The sequence below is a fragment of the Platichthys flesus genome, chromosome 14, assembly GCF_949316205.1.
Source record: "Platichthys flesus chromosome 14, fPlaFle2.1, whole genome shotgun sequence".
NCBI lineage: Eukaryota > Metazoa > Chordata > Actinopteri > Pleuronectiformes > Pleuronectidae > Platichthys > Platichthys flesus.
The window spans coordinates 8,802,649-8,822,949 of record NC_084958.1 but is presented as its reverse complement, the minus strand read 5'-3'; the positions used below and the strand labels follow the sequence as shown (position 1 = coordinate 8,822,949).

General features: G+C 41.7%; 1 protein-coding gene across 1 annotated transcript; it reads right to left on the bottom strand.

Moving 5' to 3' along the window:
* Window positions 1-720: 720 nt before the first annotated feature.
* On the bottom strand, window positions 721-20,289 carry LOC133968096 (KN motif and ankyrin repeat domain-containing protein 4-like). The gene is made up of 10 exons (XM_062403924.1): window positions 14,499-20,289; window positions 8,924-9,001; window positions 7,423-8,835; window positions 6,791-6,866; window positions 5,561-5,872; window positions 5,317-5,401; window positions 4,435-4,654; window positions 4,202-4,344; window positions 2,879-3,079; window positions 721-1,415 (listed from the first exon to the last, which is right to left on the bottom strand). Exons 2-10 carry the CDS (start codon window positions 8,937-8,939, stop codon window positions 1,323-1,325), a joined length of 2,559 nt encoding a protein of 852 aa, XP_062259908.1. The 5' UTR covers window positions 8,940-9,001; window positions 14,499-20,289; the 3' UTR covers window positions 721-1,322.
* Between the last annotated feature and the right edge of the window lie 12 nt (window positions 20,290-20,301).

The following is a 20,301-nucleotide window of genomic DNA, read 5'->3' as shown; positions in this document are numbered from 1 at the left end:
TATTCTATTGTTCATTTATTTCAGGCCATTGTTTTAATTTTAGCCAGCAGTACGAGCGTCACTCTATGATAGAATTTGCTCAGATTTAATCTGGGACCCTAGAGAAGGATGCTGATTTAAGGGTTCATCACAGCGGCGGGGCAGTCGGTCGGCGAGGCTGAAAAAAAAAAAAAATCCCCAGGGGAAATGAGGTGGCTTTGCTCTTTCAGACGGAAATCCAGCCTCCTCCTCCTCCTCCTCCTCCGTCTCCATGCTCAGTCCTCTGTGGCACACAAATATAATCTCAAGGCTTTGCAGCAAAAATAAAAGCTCTGACACTTACTGTTCCCCAATGGGCTCAAGGAACAAAGGGCCACTCTCACATACACACACACACAGCTGTTTTCACGCCTGACTGGGCCTTTCCAGCTGCTGTACAGTGGGACTGCAGGTGAATCTCATTGTGGCATCTCACTGAGGAAATTAGTACAATTCAGTGGGTGTCCTGTTTATAATTGTCTGCCACACTTGAAGGGGATTAGATCTAATCCCCGTGGTATGGTCATTTTAAGAATTGAGAATAGTGTTGCTCTATGTATGTGTGTTATTTGGCATGTGGTGGTGATGCTGGAATGGAGGAACTGCGCCCCCTGCTGGATTTCCAGCGCAGCATGACAATTCAACTTGTGTATTTAAGGGCATGTTTGCTTTTTTTAGAAAATAGACATCATCATCATCATCCATTTTCTCAGATTTTTATTAAAAACAAACATTGTTAACATCATTATTGAAATTGCTAGAGAGATAAATCAACAGGTTGGTTTACATCTGTCTTTTATGTACACATCATGCAGCATTCAACAAGTACTTTACATGTCTTGATATATTTTACACATATTTTATTTTATTCAAAAAGTGCTGATCTTCCTCAATAATGGAAATTCTAGCCTCTGCTTTCTCTCCATAAACAGATAAGCACCTGTGATAAGGAGCATTTTATCATGACAATAACAATTTACTTATTATAAATATATATTTTCCGTGCATAGTTTGCAGAGGGAAGCTGATACTTGATTGTGCAAAGATCAAGCCTAACTTACAAAAACACATTTTACTGCACAAGCACTCACAACAAACCCTTGTTGAAAGCCCCACCTCTCTCATTGACTCAAAACTTGAGTTAATGCTTGTGCGGCACAAGTCCTGGCTTCAAAAACAATATCATGGAAAAAAGAGGTCAATCCAGGTACATAGCATCAACCTAAAACTGCATGTTAAGGTGCATCAGACGGAAAAGAGCACTTGTTCATTATATCTGCAGATTCTGATCAGATTTTCCAGCCTTACAGAAGTCGAGCCTTTGCGTGGGCCTGCAGGAGGGCAGCTGTGTCCGTATGGGAACCTTGCATGGCAATAGAGATGGCAGTTTGACCAAGCTGGAGGATAGAGAGAAAGACAAGTCAAATGAAGTTTGACACACGTGATAAAGATTTACTAATCCACCTGTAATTTAAGTCAAACTAGAAGTATTCAAAACCAATTACTTGATGGATTTCTTAAACTTTTGTGAGGTCTTGAGGATGAATCCCACTGACTCTGTTGATCCCCTGAGATTCACTCCTGTTGTTAGAGACACAACTGCAGTGGCTGTTCTTAACCTGCCTGTTTGAAAGGGTGGCCTGTGCTAATGCTGGTTGCAGCTTTCTTCAGTAAAGACCCAGGCCACAGAACTCTGAAGCTGCACCTCCGCTGTTAAGCAAAGAGCGGTTCACCTGTCTATTCCTTGTTCTGTGAAGCTCCACCCAGTGCACAGATCCCTGAACTGGTGAATCCGTTGCTGTTGACATGAATGCTGTGTTGTCCTGACAACGTCTCTTATGTTGATGAGTCACAGCCGCTGCTGCTTCCGAGCGCTGCATTCACAGTTTATAAAAAGCGTGAAGCCAATCAAATGAATGGTTCATGAGATATACTGTATGTTCCACATACAGACAGACAGAGAGAGCTGTATTAAATGATTAGACCGATTTTATTATGTTACTGCTGACGTGTTTAACTGAACTAGCAAAAATAGAGACTTTACATTCTCATCTGGACATTAGCTTGTGGCTCAGGTACAAAGCTTCTCTGCCTGGCAGGAGGACTCTTGTCATTGTGTTCACTGGAAGAGTTTCATGGTGCAGGATTGAGGCTGCACCTTGACATTAAATCACTAATCCACAGGGTTGTATTTTCAGTTAATAGGGTTAAGAATTCATATTTACCAGAGTTTAATTAGTCTAATTAATGAGGGTTTGTGTCAAGGTGAAATATAGTTGAATATGCTGCAGAGTCGAGACTGGAGGCCTGTGGTTTATGGTCTTTTCTTCCTCTAAAACTAAGTTAGACTGCATCAAAAGTAATAGATGCATATGGGAGCCCTCTTCTCTGCCTCCACTCGCTCCAGACTGGCAGATAAATTACTGTTGGCGGATTAGCTCATCTCAGCCCAGGGAGATTTGTTTTACTGTAGCCCTGATTAATCCTGGGAAAGCTCTATTCTGCTGCATGCACACACTCGGTCCACCCACATGCACAAAGAGTGAATCCAAACACAAATGCTTTCATACACCCAAGCTCCCTTCTGAGTTCAGTTATGTGCGTAGTAAAGTTGTGCCGTTTTGTTATAAAACCAGGATTTCACAAGAGAAATCGAGTTGGCGTTATCCTTTTGAATTTATGAAATCTTATTACCTCAGGGTGCTGCTAGTACAATTTGAAAGAAAATTTTGTCCAATTACTTATTATTCTTTTGGAAATATTCATACTGCGACAACTGCAACTATGTATCTCACACTTGGCTGTTGGTGGATAATATTGGAAATATATACTCCATGGGACTTGTGTGCTTCAGTGTCACCTTGTCGGTGAGGGTGAGGTCACACTGGCTCCTCTCCAGCAGCAGCCGTGCGATGTGTGTGTGGCCCCTCTCCGACGCGAACATCAGGGCCGTGGTGCCCTGGCTGTCCTGGCTGTTTGTGTCGGCTCCACAGCTCAGCAGCAGGCGGACCATCACGACTCGGCCGTGTCTCACTGCCAAGTGCAGAGCTGTTTGGCCCGTCTGTGAGGAAAAGAGCGAGAGAGGATGGGACACAGACGGATAATTGTTATTTATAAAGGACTCTTTAGAGGGATGCAATTCAAGGGTGGATCAAGCTTCAAAAAACACAAGACCATATTTCCCATAATGCAAGATAGTGTCATTCATTGGACCCTCCATGGTTTTCACACATCTGTGGGGCCTAAGGATGACGTTTGGGGGCCATGCCTCGGAGTGGATAGACCAGTCATACTCCCAGTCATTTTAATCAGACCAAACATAATATTAAATTTGTATTCAAATTGTGATATTTTAGACTTGCAATATAGATCATGCTAAAATGTCACTATTTAAAGGTGCCTTATTACAAAACATAAGGCACCTAAGGGATGGAGTTTTTGGATCAAACATAAGTGAGGATCCTCGCTGTACCCTTATCAAACAATACTGACAGTAGCAAGTGTTATATTGGCAAACCCTAATCCAACAAAGTGCGATGTATGACTTTGGGGGCCCCCTGGTGGCTGCGGGACCCTAGTGGCAACCAGAAAGTTGTCTTATGGGGAGGGTCGGCTCTGCTGTTATATTCTCACATCTTTTCAACAGTCCTTCATAGCCTTCTTTAAATGGCTTCGCTCAGAGGTAAGAAAGGAATCACAGAACTGATTTGTAGTTATTATGAAATGCAAACTGATGCACATGTGAAAAACAATGGAGTGACCCTTCAAATTGAGTGGGAGTAGATGCAATCTTCCCTTTAGACTGGAACAAGCTCCCTCATTATGGAAGTTGCTCCTCGTTGAACTCAGACAGACTAATTCTCTGGCTCTTTTAAATCCCCTCTTAAAACCTTTTATGAAAGCTTCTACAGATGATTGACTCTGGCTCTTATTTACATGTACTAATTCTAGTTATTTACAATTCAATTTGTTTAATTTTATTGTTCTATTTTCTCTGCTCATGTTCCATTGTCTTATTTTCGTTGGTTCCTACCTTGTAGTGCACTTTGTAACAACATTAGAAAACTTGCCATGTAAATTAAGATTTATTATTATTTTAAAACTTCAAACTCCACAGGGTGCTACAGTCTTAAGTGAGTTATTCATTTTCTGTCATTTTAAAGACAGTGTAGCCACACGTTACCTGACTGGAGTGAATGTTGATGTTGCCCAGCTCCATTATCTTCCGGACCACCTCCATGCCACCAGGGCCATCAGGGGCCGTCAGTGAGGCCAGCATCACTGCTGTGTAGCCAGCGTTGTTCTGCAGGTTAACGTCACTTACACCTGAAGTACAGAGATAAAAACAACATCAAAATTAACATTGCAGCGATTACTTTGTAAAAAAAACAACAACTGGTAACTCTGTGGTATTACCTGTTTCCAGCAGCAGGCTGACGATGTCATAGCTGCAGTGGGAGACGCTGTAATGCAGCACCGTGTTGCCGTTGTCGTCGGCCAGGTTGATGAGGAAGGCCAGTAGTGAAGGTGTGGATTTCTTCACCTCCTTCAGGTACATAGCCACCCTGCTGGCCACTGAGGCCTCTTCTGCCGCCGCGCTGAACCAATACTGAAACAACACGACCAGGGCCTTCCTCTGAAGAAACACACAAGAATACAGGAAGGATGGAAACCTTGGATGATGCATTCTGATATTTGACCAGCAGAGTGTACAGTACATGGACAACCTTTCAAGCAGTATTAATGGACTTATTACAGAACATAACACTTACATATTGTCACTGGATTGTCACAGGATAAAGTTATTAAGGTGAACAGTTAAACAATTTAGCTATTTTCACATCCTAAAAACATGTAGCAACATTATAATTTATTTTTGGTGGCAGTGTTAAGTCCAATATTCACTTTATTGGTCTCCACCAACAAATATCTGTTGGTTAATCTTGCCTATGCTCAAAACTAGCTGTAAACTGTGTGTATTGTTTGGTGAGGAAGTTGTATGTGATTATTTTCTCACAGAAAACAGCCAGAAACATGGTTTCATTGGAGCAGCGAGAATGAGTAGGTAAAGCTACAGGCTACAAAATCAAAACAATGCACTGAAAGATACTAAAATGTCCTTAACTGACTGATATCAACAATACAACATATTGATTGAGCAGCTTTAAGTTACATTTAGTAAGCTGAGTCCTGTTTCCTGTTTACTTAAGACATATGAGCTTTAGCAGCTTCAGTATAAAATTAATGACTTACTTTTGGTTTACTGAAAATCTCTGTTTAACAAACCATGTGACGTACCATATCATCGTTGGGGTTATGCATGTTTTCCATGTGCTCATTGAGGAACTGACATGCAGTCATAAAATCTGCGCTCACAGTCTCCCTGAAAGAGAAGAACATGTGTGCTTGGTGAATCCTCACGAGGGGGTTTTACCTCACATATTCAGGAATACATTCTATTGAAATTAAATAAACATTTATTGGAGGAGCTATTTCATTTACTAAACCAGCACTGATAAAGCATTAGTTCTGGTCCTCTCACCTGCCCCCTGGGGCTGTTTCTGAGCCAGAGCACCTCTCCATCTGTTCTCCTGGAGGCTTTGGTTTCGTCTTGGGCATTTTCTCCGGAGCTTCTGCTTCCACAGACGCTACGCCTCCATCTGTCTGCCCCGATCCTGTTCCCCCCGATTTCATCTGTGTGTCTGGGCTCATGTGCCGCTCTCCCTCCACCCGTCTCATCTCTGGGTCTGAATCCACCTGGGCAGCAGCCATGTCTCCGGGGTTGGTGCTGCTCTCCTTCTGCTGAACGCTGTCGTTCACAAGTTCTATCCCCAGATTTCCGCATGTGGTTGTTCTTTATGAAAATCAAGGAAAAGAAAATCACACGGGAAATTAAATGGGTCGCATCATTTTAAGCACTGAATTCTCAGATCTCTCAAACACTGGGATGTTTATATTGAAGCAAAGATGCTTCAATTCCCTGAAAAACTGCATTAACTCTATTGCTTTGTTGAAATGTACAGCTACTGTCATCAACCTTAAAGCCAATCCATCCCTTTTCCCCCATGATGTCTCATTTGGCTCGTTTTGGAGTAAGGTATTTGGAGATTATTCATGTTTAGGATAATTCAGGATAATCCAATCAGTCTTTGAGTCAATTCCTTAAACAGCTGTGGCTTGACATTAAAAAAACAGTAAAAAAAAAATAATTCAGCTGATTATTTCAAACAAGTGGATTTTATAGCCCATTCAATTTTTTTTCTAATTTTGATCATTAAAAAATACACGATCTTCTGTCCTTCAGGAATATTCTAATTTAGAATGACGAAATACTTTTTCTTTTGAGGCTTTGGAAAATGAAGAATGTATGCTGAGGTAGAGCAGTCGTCCTCCGACCAGAAGGTCAGAGGTTCTTCCCATCTGCATGCCGAAGTGTCCTTGGGCACGATGCTGAAACATGAATAGCCCCTCATAGAAATGTTTGAATGTGTGTGTGAATGTATGAATGACAAACTGTAAAGTACATCACTCTAAAGTGCAATGAGCGGAGATCAAGACTAGAAACGCTCAATATAAATACAGACAATTCACCATTTCATCCTCAGACTTGGGAGTCCGTGCTTTAGAGGGAGTGGTATTCATCTTTCTGATTTAAATCATTATCATTTTCTCAGTCAGAGTCAGGCAAGAGTAGCCGAAAGAACCTCAAGTTCAGTCGAGGTTCCAATAAACATTACTTTTACGGTAAAGGCAGTGAGAGCTGTTTACTAACCCTTCATTAACACCCCCAGAATGTTGGCTTGTTGACGTCTGGACGCATCCATCTGTCTTCATGATGGATTTGGAGTCTGCAGGGAAGACGAGACACAGGCGACATGATGGAATATCAACATGCAGATGAACAGCAATATACAAACTATATACACTCAGACCAGCAAGTACCATCACTTTTCATCTGATAATTAAATTTGGAGTCCAAAGTGGACTAATGAACAATTTTAATAAGATAACATTTTCAGTGTTGTAGCAAAATAACAAATCGCCTTTATTTCGACAGGATGTCTGTGCTGTGAGAGATATGTGAGCAATCGACTTTAGATGCAGTCGACCTTTTGAAGACATAAACACTGGAAAAAGAAAATAGTTTTACAAATTAAATGCTACAAATGGTAACACACAAATGAATCAAGTTTTATTTTCAAATGTTAACTTAACAAACTTTATAAATATGGGTGTTTCCAAACAAAGTATTTTCAACGGCTGCATGAAGTGCACATTTGACTTAATTTCCTTTTGTTGACTTTTGTGAGAAAATGCAGAAAAATGAGTTACTGTCGACCATGTTTTCTCTCTCAGTGAACACTAGGTACAGTGATGTAATGTACAAGCTCTGGACTACAGTACCTTCATGCTGAATCCTGTCTCCATCACTGTGTCCATTTTGGATGTAGTAGGAGGTGAGGATGTCAACAAGTCCCATCATCTCCTGCTGAAGGGAGTTGACTTTAGGGTCGGGGTGTATGAGTGGCTTACTCCCCTCTCCTGACTCCCTGTCTGCACACAGACACGCCCACTGCTGATCCAGGAGCCTCTTGATCTTCTTTATGTGGGGGACGACTACTGCTGTGTCTACAGGCCCAGTTCTTACAGCACTCAGGGAGCTGACATTATCATAATCTGTTTCAACAGATCTCACCACCGTCTCATTTCCGTCCTGGTCCACAACCACCCTCTCTGCCCGGACCCACACTGCAGGATTTGTGATAAGGTGCTCCACCTTCTCGTCTTTCCTCTTGCTCTCCTCCTGCTGCTCCCTCAGTAGGCTTACGGCCCTCTGGAGGTCCAGGCCAGTTTCATGGAGCTTCTGCTCCAGCGCAGCCACCTTCGCTTGCAGGGACGTCACAGTCAGCAGCTCGTCCAGATCTGTACTAGTCCTCCACTCGTGTGATGGATTAGAATCGTCTTGACTGACAATGTGATTTTTAGGAAACATAACATGGCTTTCATGCCTGGGCCTTTTGATTTCCCTGGTGCCATAGTGGGACAAAGTATGAGGGTCTGTGCTTCCATTCACCGCAGGGGCTTGGATCTGTGGATTCAGGCCCAGATGAAGCATATCTCGTTCCTCTTGGAGGATGCCGATCTGAGCCCTGAGTTCTGGAATGACCCTCACCTCCATCTCAAGCTCCCCCACACGTTCAAGGGCCTCGGTCAGGCGCCTCACCAGCCCTGAGCAGTCCCGAGGACGAGGGCTATCTTGGGAGCATAAAATGTCTTCACAGGAGGTGTTTCTTCCTCCGAGGTAATCCCTAGAACTGTGGAGGCTGCCGGGGTCATCGGTGGACTCTGAGCTCTGTCTAAGTAGTACTGTGAGAGGCAGACTGGAGGCACGGAGGAGATGAGGTCTAATGTGCTCTCCTAAAGGCTGCTCATCAAACTCCTTGATTCTGGCCTCCATCTCTGACAAAGACTTGAGCCCTGTGGGAGAAAGGGGTCTCCTGTGATCGCGTGCCCAGGAAGTATAGCTATGATAGTCGGCATCGGACAATCGGGACCTGGGGCCGATAGCTCCGGTAGATCCCCAGAGGCTCGAGCAGTGGCCAGAACCAGACGGGTTGAGATGCCTCGGAAGAGTGCTGGCCCGTGGGACTTTGCTCCGCCGCTGGATCGGGACTCTTTTGATGGTGTTGCCTTTCTCTATGTCATCTACATATTTCAGGAAGTCCAGGTCAATTCGGAAGCCATAAGGGGTCTCCACTGAGTAAGGGGGCTTCCCTTTTATTCCATTCTCTTTGGTATTATGCGATGAGATATTTCCTGCACACAGTTAAACACTAATTAAGTAAATCCATCACAATGAAATGTCTCATTTAGTCAAACTCAGTCTTTTTAGGGACTTTCTTACCATTTTGTCTCTCCATTTTTCTTTTGTTCTGTTCTTCGACAATTTGTTGTCACATTATCTGGTTGGACCTTTGAGTATCTGACAGAGCAAACAAGATAAAAGAAAAACAGTGGAATTAAGTGAGGCCGCTACTCATGGAACACATGCTAGGGACTGTTCATAAGTGGTTGAAGTGATTATTGTGTGGTTATCTAATAAAATAATGAACAGATGAACACAAGCATGATGGCACAACTGATGATTTTTTGCGATGGTTGTGGTGACTCACAAAACTAACCAACACCCAATTACACTCAAGCGCCATCTCGCTCCTCTTCTCTGTCAATCTTTCCTCCCCTGCAATATTTTTTTTATGTTTTTCTCACACTGTCACTGCTTCATTTCTTCCATGCACCAGCCAGTTATTATTCAACGCTGGCAGGCCTGATGTTCATTTGATTACAGCCCTGCCATCCACGACTGGAGCTGAAATAACTGGAGACATTCAGCCTAGCAGCATTGGCCAGCGAGGCAAAAATATACTCCTCCAGACGTAAATAAAGACAGCAATTGTTCTGACTCACTATGTTCCTCCCTCCCTTCTCTCACTTTCCCTCCAGTCTTCTTACAGACCTGTGGTTTACTTTTAGAGCACTTCCTTTAACTCTCTTGTGTTTCATTACAGTTTTATTTGTACCATGATGGTACTACTGCCGTTTCTATTCCCTTATCTTTTTTCTTTTCTTTAACTAGTCAATATATGATATTATTCTCTGTGTATACCAGTAGTAACTCAGTGTCTCTCCTTTTCAGCCTCAACTCCTCCCACCTCCAACCACACACGCCCCCCTCTCCTGACCACCAGCCTCTGTGGCAGCTCGCTGTCCACTTGAGGCACCGCAGCCACTGAGCCGCAGCCCCAAACAATTTCAGCTATGCAGTAAACAGACAAACACCACCAAATGGGCCTGCTGGGAATTTTATCTTCCATCTTTCACACCCTCTCTTTTGGCCAAGAACAAACAGCAACAAATCTGCAAATTATGCACAGCGATGCATACCTTTTTTTTACACACTGGGATGTGTACATATGTGCTTGAACTCCATGATACCAGTTGCAGCTGTATGTGCATGCAGGACCTGCAGGCACACCATGCCTGGTAGTTTCAAGATGGGTGGAGCTTGTCACATGTAGAGTATGTTCAAATATTGATTAACAGATATTAATCTGGGAAAATATATTAACTTCCAGACAGCAAACTTGTTTCTCAGTGAGTGTGAAGTTGCCATAAGGGCTGGATGTTATCACTAATAACCAATATAGTTTTGCCACTGATTTTAAATGATGATACAGTCCTCTGAAGAAGCAGTTACATATTTTTGACCAATACTCCCTCTGCTTTTAGATCAACTAAAGTTTCCCCTAACTTTAGCTTTGTACTGTTCAGTCTACAGAAAGTTCATGGGAGTCTGTCTCAGCTGAAAAACAAAGCTAAAAAGATCTGTGATCAAAAACAGTCAATGATCGAGCCAAAGTCAAAGTGAGCTGAAATATGTTTCCAACAACGCTCTGTAGAGCTGAGGGGAACTATGAGTCAGGTGACAGACATAGATACTAGATCCATTGTTCATGTATAACTATTGACTATAGTAGCTTAAATACAAATCACATTTTTTTTATTTAACAAAACAAGCCACATTCTCAGAAATTGGATGTCTCAAGGGAAAAAACACGAGCAGCCATTAAAGTGGACAAATATGATTAAACTGATAACAAAATAAGTAGGAGCAGCATGAACTTGAGCAAGAATTTCATGCCAGTGCTCATTTGACAATTTCTACTACTTTACTTTACAGATTTCAGTCAGCCCGAATGAAATGTTGCACTTTCCTGCAAAGTGACTCAGTCAAATAAAAGCATAATATTGAGCCCGCTCTGTATTTCATGCAGTAACTCTTCCCACCAGGTAGCCTACTTAGAGAAAAATTCAATAGTTCTTACAGTAACTAAATATTGTTTTCCTAAATCTGGTAAAATGATTTATCAAAGCAGCGCTCCTTCTCCTCATGGTATGTTTGGTTCGGTTGTCCACACAGAAACCTACAGTACAAGGGTTTCACTGAACACACTGAAACCGATACAGCGTGCATGTTGCCACACCAGAGGACCTCTATCACAATCTTTCAGCACTCAATCTGAAAAGTCTAAATTTAGCTCATGCACGTGGGTGTAAAGCTGGAGTGCATTACATAAGGAGGAGATGTAATTTTATTGGAAATTCTAATTGAAGTTAATTCAGTGAACGTCCTCCGCATAGTGGGACAAACCAGGATGACTTGATTTCCATAGAGCCAGTGAAGCATTTATTTAAAAGTAAAAAGCCTAATGTGGAAAGGCTGTATTAACAAATCTGTCAATCAATAGAGTGCAGCAGAGCACCTGTTACGGCTGACGTCTCAATCAGTCTCTAGGACGGCTCTGTCATCACAGTCAGAAAGTAGAAGACTTCAATAGCATCGCTTTGTGGCAAAAATGATGTTTACTATGTATAATAAAAACTGTTTACTGCTGTAAGTTCATATAAAATGAAATGCTGTAGCTATAGGAAAATATTTACTTTAAATTTCACACTCATATTTTGAGATATGGATATTGAGAGATGGCTTATTTACCTTTGCATACACTGGAGGCAAAGGGGATCCAGCTAGCCTAGCTCTGGTCTTGACAACCCCCATTGTTGAGCCAAAAAGTGCAGCTAGTTACTGCTCACTTTCAAGAAATAGTAGTGAGTCTAATATCCAGCCCTTTCTCTATGCTGTCTACTAACCTACTTGCTATCTAACATACTTTAATGGGAAGACCACTTATATTTTGTCCATCAAGACCTGGAAACACTATGAAAGTGGTGTCTATCTTTTCATCTAAAATCAATATTCCTCAAATGTCAAACCAGTCAACTGAACTGTCCTTGGGCTTGTGGCCATGTCAAATAGTTTTGCCTGCTACAGCTAATCCGAAGTTGAATGTGTAGCATTTAGAAAGAGCAGTATGTTCACTTTTAGACTACAGCTTCTTCTTCTCTCAAACAAACAAAGTGAGAAACAAACTGCACTAGCACACATGTTTCTTACATACGAATATAGACTCGCTCAAACATTTCATCCTGACCATGTTGCCACAGAGGAAACAATATAGCAGAATAACGATCAGGCCACTGCTGTGAGTCATTGCCTAAATCTGTCCACATTTCCGTGGCACATGTTTTGATTTCGTATGCTGGGCCCACCTCACAGGAAACCCAACAAATGAAAAGTAAAAGCAGGACCAAGCCAAACAGGCCCGAGCCAAGCAGCCCTTCGCACCACTACACTACTGCTAAGCTAGACACTGAAATTAGTTGATTTTTTTTAATAAGGTTTTCTGGGTATCCCACTATAACTCTTTTTGTAGTTTTTGGGGCTGTCTATTTTGAAAGATTCAAGCTCTTTTCGACTCTGTGTCCCCACAACAGCTGTTCTCCTCCTCTCAGGCTCTCAGTAAATGTGTTCCTTCTCACACAGACCTTTTGGCTCTGCCTGCATAAACCTCATAATCACAACATCTCTGTCCACAGCATTCTTTACTCCAGCCACAAACTAAATTCATGACACAGCAACATGCAACCTCCCACCGAAGCAATAATAAATGCTTGAGCTTCAAATGTGCACAAATGGATACATTTATATTTATTTATTTATCGTTCAGACAATGCTGGGAACAACAGGACGTTTGCTACAATGCAGAGTTTCAGCCATGCTAATGTGGTCCATTAGTCCATTAGTGTTTGATAGAATGCCACAAAATTGTGTACACACTTTTGTTGTCCTCAGCGAGTGAATCCTAACATATTTATCCTTTTGTTCCACCATGGTTGACATTTGTTGTTTTGTGTTAGGTCCTAAGCTGTTGAATGGGCTGTCATGCAATTTGATGCAAACATCAGGGCCAGGTTTGTCCCGGCAGGGGCTGCATTCCAAACTGACCTTAAGCGAGATACTGTGCCTACAGTGTATGAATGGTGTTGATAGAAAAGCGTTGCATGTAGAAACCCTATATGAGTGTGTGGGTGATGCTACTTGAACTGTAAAGTGCTTTGGGGAAACGATGAGGCTTGAAAAGTGTTACATGAATACACTCCATTCAACATTAATGTTCCTATAATGATTAAATGCTATCACTTTGGGTGACCTTTTCATTTGGCACCACCATCAGGTAAAAATTGTAATGTTTGGTGTATGATAAAAAACCAGCTAATTTCAGCCTCAACTGGACATTTGCGATAAATAGCGACTATTCTCAAACTAAGCTAAGACAGTGAACGTGGTAAACATTATACCTGCTTAACGTCAGCATATTAGCAAAGTCACTGTGAGCATAACAGCAGGCTGATGTTAGCATGTTGATCGATGCACGGCTAACTACAGTCTGACAGAGATGCTGCAGTACTAGAGTTTGTGTAGTCTCACAGGTTTTTAGTTTCGTGGGTTTACATGGGGTGAACTTTCAGATCAGACCCTTTGTATCCTCTATCACATTGTCCCAGTCAGCCGCTCATGTTTATTATGTGTTTGGCGAAAAAAAAAAACTTTTTGACACCGCAGAGCGAATGCCTGACTAGTAAAATTGTTGACAATTGACGTAATTCTGAACTAGGTAACCTAACAGTGAGGTTTAAAAACAAGGAAACTCTTTTCATCTTTCACCCTGTCCATCTGTTTTCACAGTATATTGTACACTGCATATATAAATGTTTCCCTGTCAATGTTCTGTTCCTGGAAAAATGATTCCTCTCCTCCAACTTTTGGCTGTACAGACTGTGGTTTTTCCGGCGCATAACTCTAATCCCTGTCTTCTGTTCGGAGTTGATTTAGAAACCATAGCCAACTGTTTGGACTCAAGCTCCCTTTCCCCTCCTGCTTGATCCGTCTCTTCTTTTTTCTGTAAAACTTTTTATACTCACTCTCTCCGAAATGACTTCCCTAGACATTGCTCAAGTTCTGTGAGTTCTTCTTCAGTATGTATTTCATCTTGGGGATTTTTTTGGGACCACTGGAGTTGTCCTGGTCCTGTTCCAATACCAACAGGGTCAGAGGTGCATTGAGGCATCTAAGCCTCATTGAGTGGTATGTGAAGCCAAAGCTCAGGATGAAACAGCTGCCAGTGGCTTCACGCATTGAGGAAAGCTATGCAATGTTAACATGGCAAGGTTAAAATAGAAAGTGTGCCGCCTGGGCGCGTGTGTTTATGTGGACATGTGTGTTTGTGTTGCTTCAAGTGCATTTCTGTTCAGCATGTGTTAATAGAAGTGTAATCAAAATGTTAATGTAATTCAACGTTTTATCTCTGAGAGGCAAAAGTAGTCCCCTGAAATTCTGATCAGTATTCAGCACAGGCCCAGGAGATACACTCGACACAATTTGTTAAACCACTTTATAGTCAAATGCTTTTCTGACCCTGAGTTAAGATCAGATTTTTATCAAAGACTTTCAAGGTCAACATCCAACATCTCGAGTTTGTGAGATAGAGACATGAGATTAATATTAAATCAGAGCTTACCTTGTGACATATGTTTAGCAGTTTCCTCCACTTTGTCCTGCTGATGTGAGGGCGTGTTTGCCAGACAGTTCACTACAATCTGTTTTCAGCTCAGCCTGTCTGTCTGTCTCCTGAGAGGGCAGGGGAGAGCTGTCTGGGAGAGTGGCACGCAGCAGCAGTTTGGGAGATGCCAATGTGCGGCCCCTGCCATAACAGAAGCTGGGGTTGCTTGTGTGCAAAAGAGTGCATGGAGCAGGGAGGGGCTTGTGAACATGCCTTTCTTCAGTACCCACTGTCCAACCAAGACTGACAACTGGGGGGCTACACATGAGAAACCACGCCCACTCCTCCAGACAGCAGCCAATTGGAGTAAAGAGGCGCAGCCGGCTGCGAATTACTGCAACTCTTCTGGAGCCCTGGTGACAGCCTGTCAAAGTATGGAGCATATGGTATGAAGCAAGAGAAAGTACCAGAGTCACCTTACTGTGTACCGTCCATAATCATCTCGGATAACACCAGTGACTATGCAGTGCCTCACAGACCTCCCGGTTGCTGAGTGTAACCCTGTCCACTGCTATGTGGTCTCTGTCCTCTATAATCAACTGAACAGGAGGAGAGAGCAGAGGGCTTGGTCCCACTCATGAGGGTACATGTCTCTCATTCTTCATGGATCCCTTTTCAGCCCATTACCAGCATCTTCCTCTGAGGCATCACCATCATGCCAGGAAAGACATCCCATCTGTTCTTTGAAAGGGTAGTCGGAGTCAACTGCTGTGTTTGATTGCTTGTTTGAGTCCCGGAATTACCTAATATGTCAGGACACGTACAAAGTTGGCTGCAGGGATGAAATTGTTGGTCTGTCTACTTTGTTGCAGGCTAACATATCGCAACAACTATCAGATGGATGCAGACATTCATGGTCCACAGATGATAAGGATTGATTTTGCACTTTTTCCTTTAGCACTGTTCAGTTTTGCGTGTATCCAGTGACATATTCCAACATTTAACAGTTAACTTAAAAAGAACATGTTTACAGATATCCATGGCTTCCAGAGGATGAATCTTTTCTCATAAGTCTCATAAACTAATTGGTGGCCTGAAAACTATCGAACATAAATTCTAGGTGCGCATAGGATGAATCAGAATGGCTTTGTCAGTCCTACTTTTTGTTAATTTTTGTGTAGTCAGTTACATAACCTATACCTTCTCAATAGATCAAAATGTCCTTGATGGATGGGTATAAAATTACATTCATGTTCTCCTGGAGTTTAATTGTTATAGTGCTGGTGATCCCCGAATCCTTCCTCTAGTATCCCAATTTGTTGTTTGACATTTGTTACCATAAATAAAATATCTAAACAGTTAAGGATACTGGTACAAATATGCATGTTCCCCTGAGGATGGCTTCCTATTTCATATTATATTCAACACTTTGATGCATGAGCCTTGTATTTTCTATTGAGTACTGATTAGCAAATGCAAGCATGCAAATACCCTAATACGATAAACTTGATAAACATTGCACTTACTAACAGTATGTTAGCATGATAGCTTTAGTGTTAGTGTGACAGAGATGTTACCATGGCTATATGCTCTTTCTTCTCTTCATATAGTCTGTATTCATCCCTCTTTCTCCATTCTCTGTATTTCTTTTTTCTGTGAATATATTTGCGTGGGGTGCAAGTGACTCAGTTCGCCTCCTCAGGCCATGAGAAATTGCATTTCCCAATGTACTGTATGAACCCAGACTCCAACTGGCAGCACCCAACTTGAAATCAAAGTTACCCGGGCAATGTTTATGAAAAGTCCATGACATGATGAGGCGAGAGAGCTGCTCCTGGGGTTGCAACCACCATGTTGTGCCCCGCCAGGGATGGAAAAGGAATTAGCAAGAATTAGAAAGAAAATACTCCTTTTCCATTACCCAAGCAGACAACCGACTCCGAGAGGGATATTGTGGTTTAACTCGAGGGAGAGAGAGAAAAAAACCCAGCCTTTATTGGACCAAACGACTGCTGACGGACTGACCACATGCGGCACAGCAGAAAAAAATTCTCAAAGGCAATTTCATAGAATGATTTAGAGTTGCATCATATTTGAGGAGAATGTGGGCTACAAATTCTCTTTTTTATTTATAATATTAGTTGAACAATTAGTTGTTAATTATTAACTTGTACAAATAGACGTTTTTGGCCCACACAGTGTAATGCATGAAGGAAGAGGCTGATTGCAAGCTGCAGGGTATTCTTTTGAATGTAGTTATTACTTATGGAAACTGCCTTCTAGTGGAAAGTGTAGCTGGAGGTGGTTAAATATCACTAAGCGGCAGGTCCTCAATTAAAAAAAATCATGTTTGTCAAGCTGTGCTAATGGAGAAAATAGGCCTTTATAATAATTTTATAATTTAATTCTAATTAGTAAATTTCCATTTTTTGCAATATGTAACTGAAGAGACCAACAACAAATGGAAAAGTTTAAAGTAGTTTAATCCACAGGGGTTTGTCATGGCCTACATCCTCTCCTTTTGACGTTGGACGTTATGTAACTGTGGCTTGTGGTCAGGGGAGTTACAGGTTGTGCTGTGGCTGCATTGGCCGACTGAAACCGGGTAGTTATGTATCAACGACCTATGAATCAAGACCAAGGCCAAAGACCCTTGGCAACTGACGTTATTTAGAATTAAAGATGCATAAGCCCTAATTCAAGCTAGGGTTTCATTTTAGGTCATTGAGTAAAAACTGTATAATTATTTGATCTGTGTCATGTTAACCAGTTATAGGATGACACAAATAACCATTGAGAGTATTTCAGCATACATTTTTCATTTATAACCATAAATGTTGTGTAATATATGTGTTATGCCAGTTTACATGACTATATCTATGATAGTACTAATGTAAGTACATGGAAGTACTTGTTTATGATAGAGCTCTGGGGCATCCTCATCTCCAGAGTCAACCTGCATATATAAATAGACCCTAATATATCCAGGTAAGCAATGCAAAACAGAAGAAAAGACACACACAAGTGTAACAATGACAATTATGCAGCATTTGATTATATATGTGCCATCAAATCAAATGTGCATTTAAATTAAATAAATTCCATTTAAATGTATTGCTATAATTACAAAAGAATCTTTGTACATGTTTAATTGAAATATATCCTGTTGAACCTTTGGTAAAGTTTTGCACCCCTACATCTACTTTAGTTGGACCCCTCCTTATAAGAGTTTTTGTATGTCAGCTTCTCTGTCATTGTATATTTAAGTTTATTTATTAGTTGAAGGTGATAGTATAAAGTGCTAACTGACTTCTGATGTGTCATTTGTTTTGAGGATTCGCATATGTAAAATTGACCGGTGGATTAGTTTATCGCTTGGTTTGTCAGAATGAATGGAGACGCATACAAAGACATTCATGGTCCGGCCCTTTCCATCAAATAAATCCCAACACAGACATCTTTAGACTTCAGAGGTTACATAAGGAACAAGGAAAACACAACAGGAACAAAACTGGTGCAGGGGCTGAGGCAAGGTAACACAAGGCAACACAAGTGAGGGGGAATACTACTACACACAAAGGGAGTTGGTATAGCGAGTAATTGGGGCGGGGCCAGCAATATCAAATAGGACAGGAGATGAAATGAACAATAGACACCCAAGGAAAATTGTTTTTTCAAAATAAAGCAGGAAATTATATTCCAGTCCAGAAAGTCACTCAGAGCAATAGATCAAGATATCTGCATGTGGCAGTGACCATAAAAACTGAGACAGTACAGGCCTGCACCATCCTGCAGCAGATGGGACACACTCAATGCTCTTTGAAGGCAGAGACACTGTAGATACTTGATGAGATTAGCCATAAAAAATAGGGCATTGACCACAGGAGGGACACTGACCTCCTCTCTGAACAGAAGAGACTGGATGGCATTGACAGAAGTAATCAAGGAAAAGGTCACAGGCGGAGACAGTGATCTCCATCACCAGTGGTTTGAGACGACATAGAACCAGTTTCTCATCCGTTGCATCGACTTGTGTATGTGTGTGTATTTACAGTCATCAAATCAAGCCAAATCCACAATAATGAATATGTTAATATATATTCATGAGCTCAATATTTCATCCCATGCATGTCAAACATAACAGTCACTGGCCTGCTCCCCCGTCATTGTTTATCACACACAAACACACATTCTCCATGAACCTTACACACTATACTTTTGATACTTTTAGTGGTACATGTGCACCAATTAATTCCCCCCTCTCAGAAAACAGGGCCCCCATGGCTGAAGTCAGGGTTGTGGACTTTGTTTACTGAGCACACACTGCCGGGCTCATACACTCCTGCTCTCATATGTGTAGTTAACATTTAACAGAGGAGATCCAGGGTCACCACTCAACAGGATGCTGATAGCAGGTTCTATTCTCACTCCTACTGAAAACAGCAGGGAGTATGCGCCACAAATATGAGTTTTGTTTCTTGCATTGTGTGGAGAGTAAGAGTTTCTGCGGCAGAAATGCAATTAAACCATTTTTGCAGATCACTAACTGGAATATTTCACTCTCACATTAAGACCTGGTCAATTTACAGTCTCTAATGAATCTAGCCCCAATCTGCATGTCTTTGGACCTTGGGGGCAAGCAGGAGTACCAGGATAAAACCCAGACAGACACAGGGAGAACAGCTATTCCATTGTCAAATGAGAACATTAAAGCAGTTGTTCTTTTTATAAGTATGACTAAATCCACAATACTATATTTTTGTCTGGAAAATAATCCCTCTGCAACGGATAAGCCAACTCTGGAGTTTTATAGGTGCTAAATGTTTGGTAACGCTCCCGACCCAGGTTTTGGTGGAAAACTCTAACTCTGCGTTTTAGTCTGGACGGGAAGAAGCTGCCATGTTTGGAAACAATGTCAGACATTCACAACCAATTGCTTATTGGGTATTTTTGGTCACGACATAGCCTTCACGGATTTATCAGGCTCCAATCGCATAACCCCATTCAGAGATGGAATTTGCCTTGGTTACTAGTGTACCACAATTACAAGCATGTTGCCTTTGCTAACAGCTGTTGTGCAGTTAAATTCTCCATTTCATAATGATGCAACTGCTTAATTGTGTAGGAGACAACAATTACTGTGTCAAGTGGCCTTTCCAGGCCCACATGGCACACCCATGCCCATTGTATGGTTTCTCAGGCATGTTAGAATGGATGCAGATTAAATCTCATGTAGCCATAGAGGCAACATGTGGCATTTTTGTCTCAGCAGAAACAATAAACAGCTCATTAAATGACCCACATACAGACTTCTATAACATCTATACTCACTCACCACTGGAGTTAAATAAGGGTTAACCCTAACCCTAACACTAACCCTAAACTAGGTCACTTTAAAAATTAACCAGCCACACAACAGTCCCACTGAACAGCCATGGCCTCAGTGCAGGTAACCACAGGTCATCTGGTGAAAACACAGTCATACTGTCATGGCTCAGAGAGAGAGAGGGGAAAAAAAATGGCTTCGAAGGAATAAATGAAACTGAAAACGCATAATTTTCACAGTAGGTAAAATTGGCGCCGGGTAAGTATTAGGCAAAAAGGTGAATTACTCATCTCTCAGTACATTTTACCCAGTGGCTGCAACAATTTCAGATTGGATGGAGCTAGATTCATGCATTATTAATTGCGTTGAACGTATTAAATGCAGGAGAGGTCCACTATAAACATTTACCTAATGCAAATGTCAAACTAAGCAATGAACTTGTAATACAGATGAATATAAATTGAATTTGAATTGACCAATCAGCAGGAGGAATCA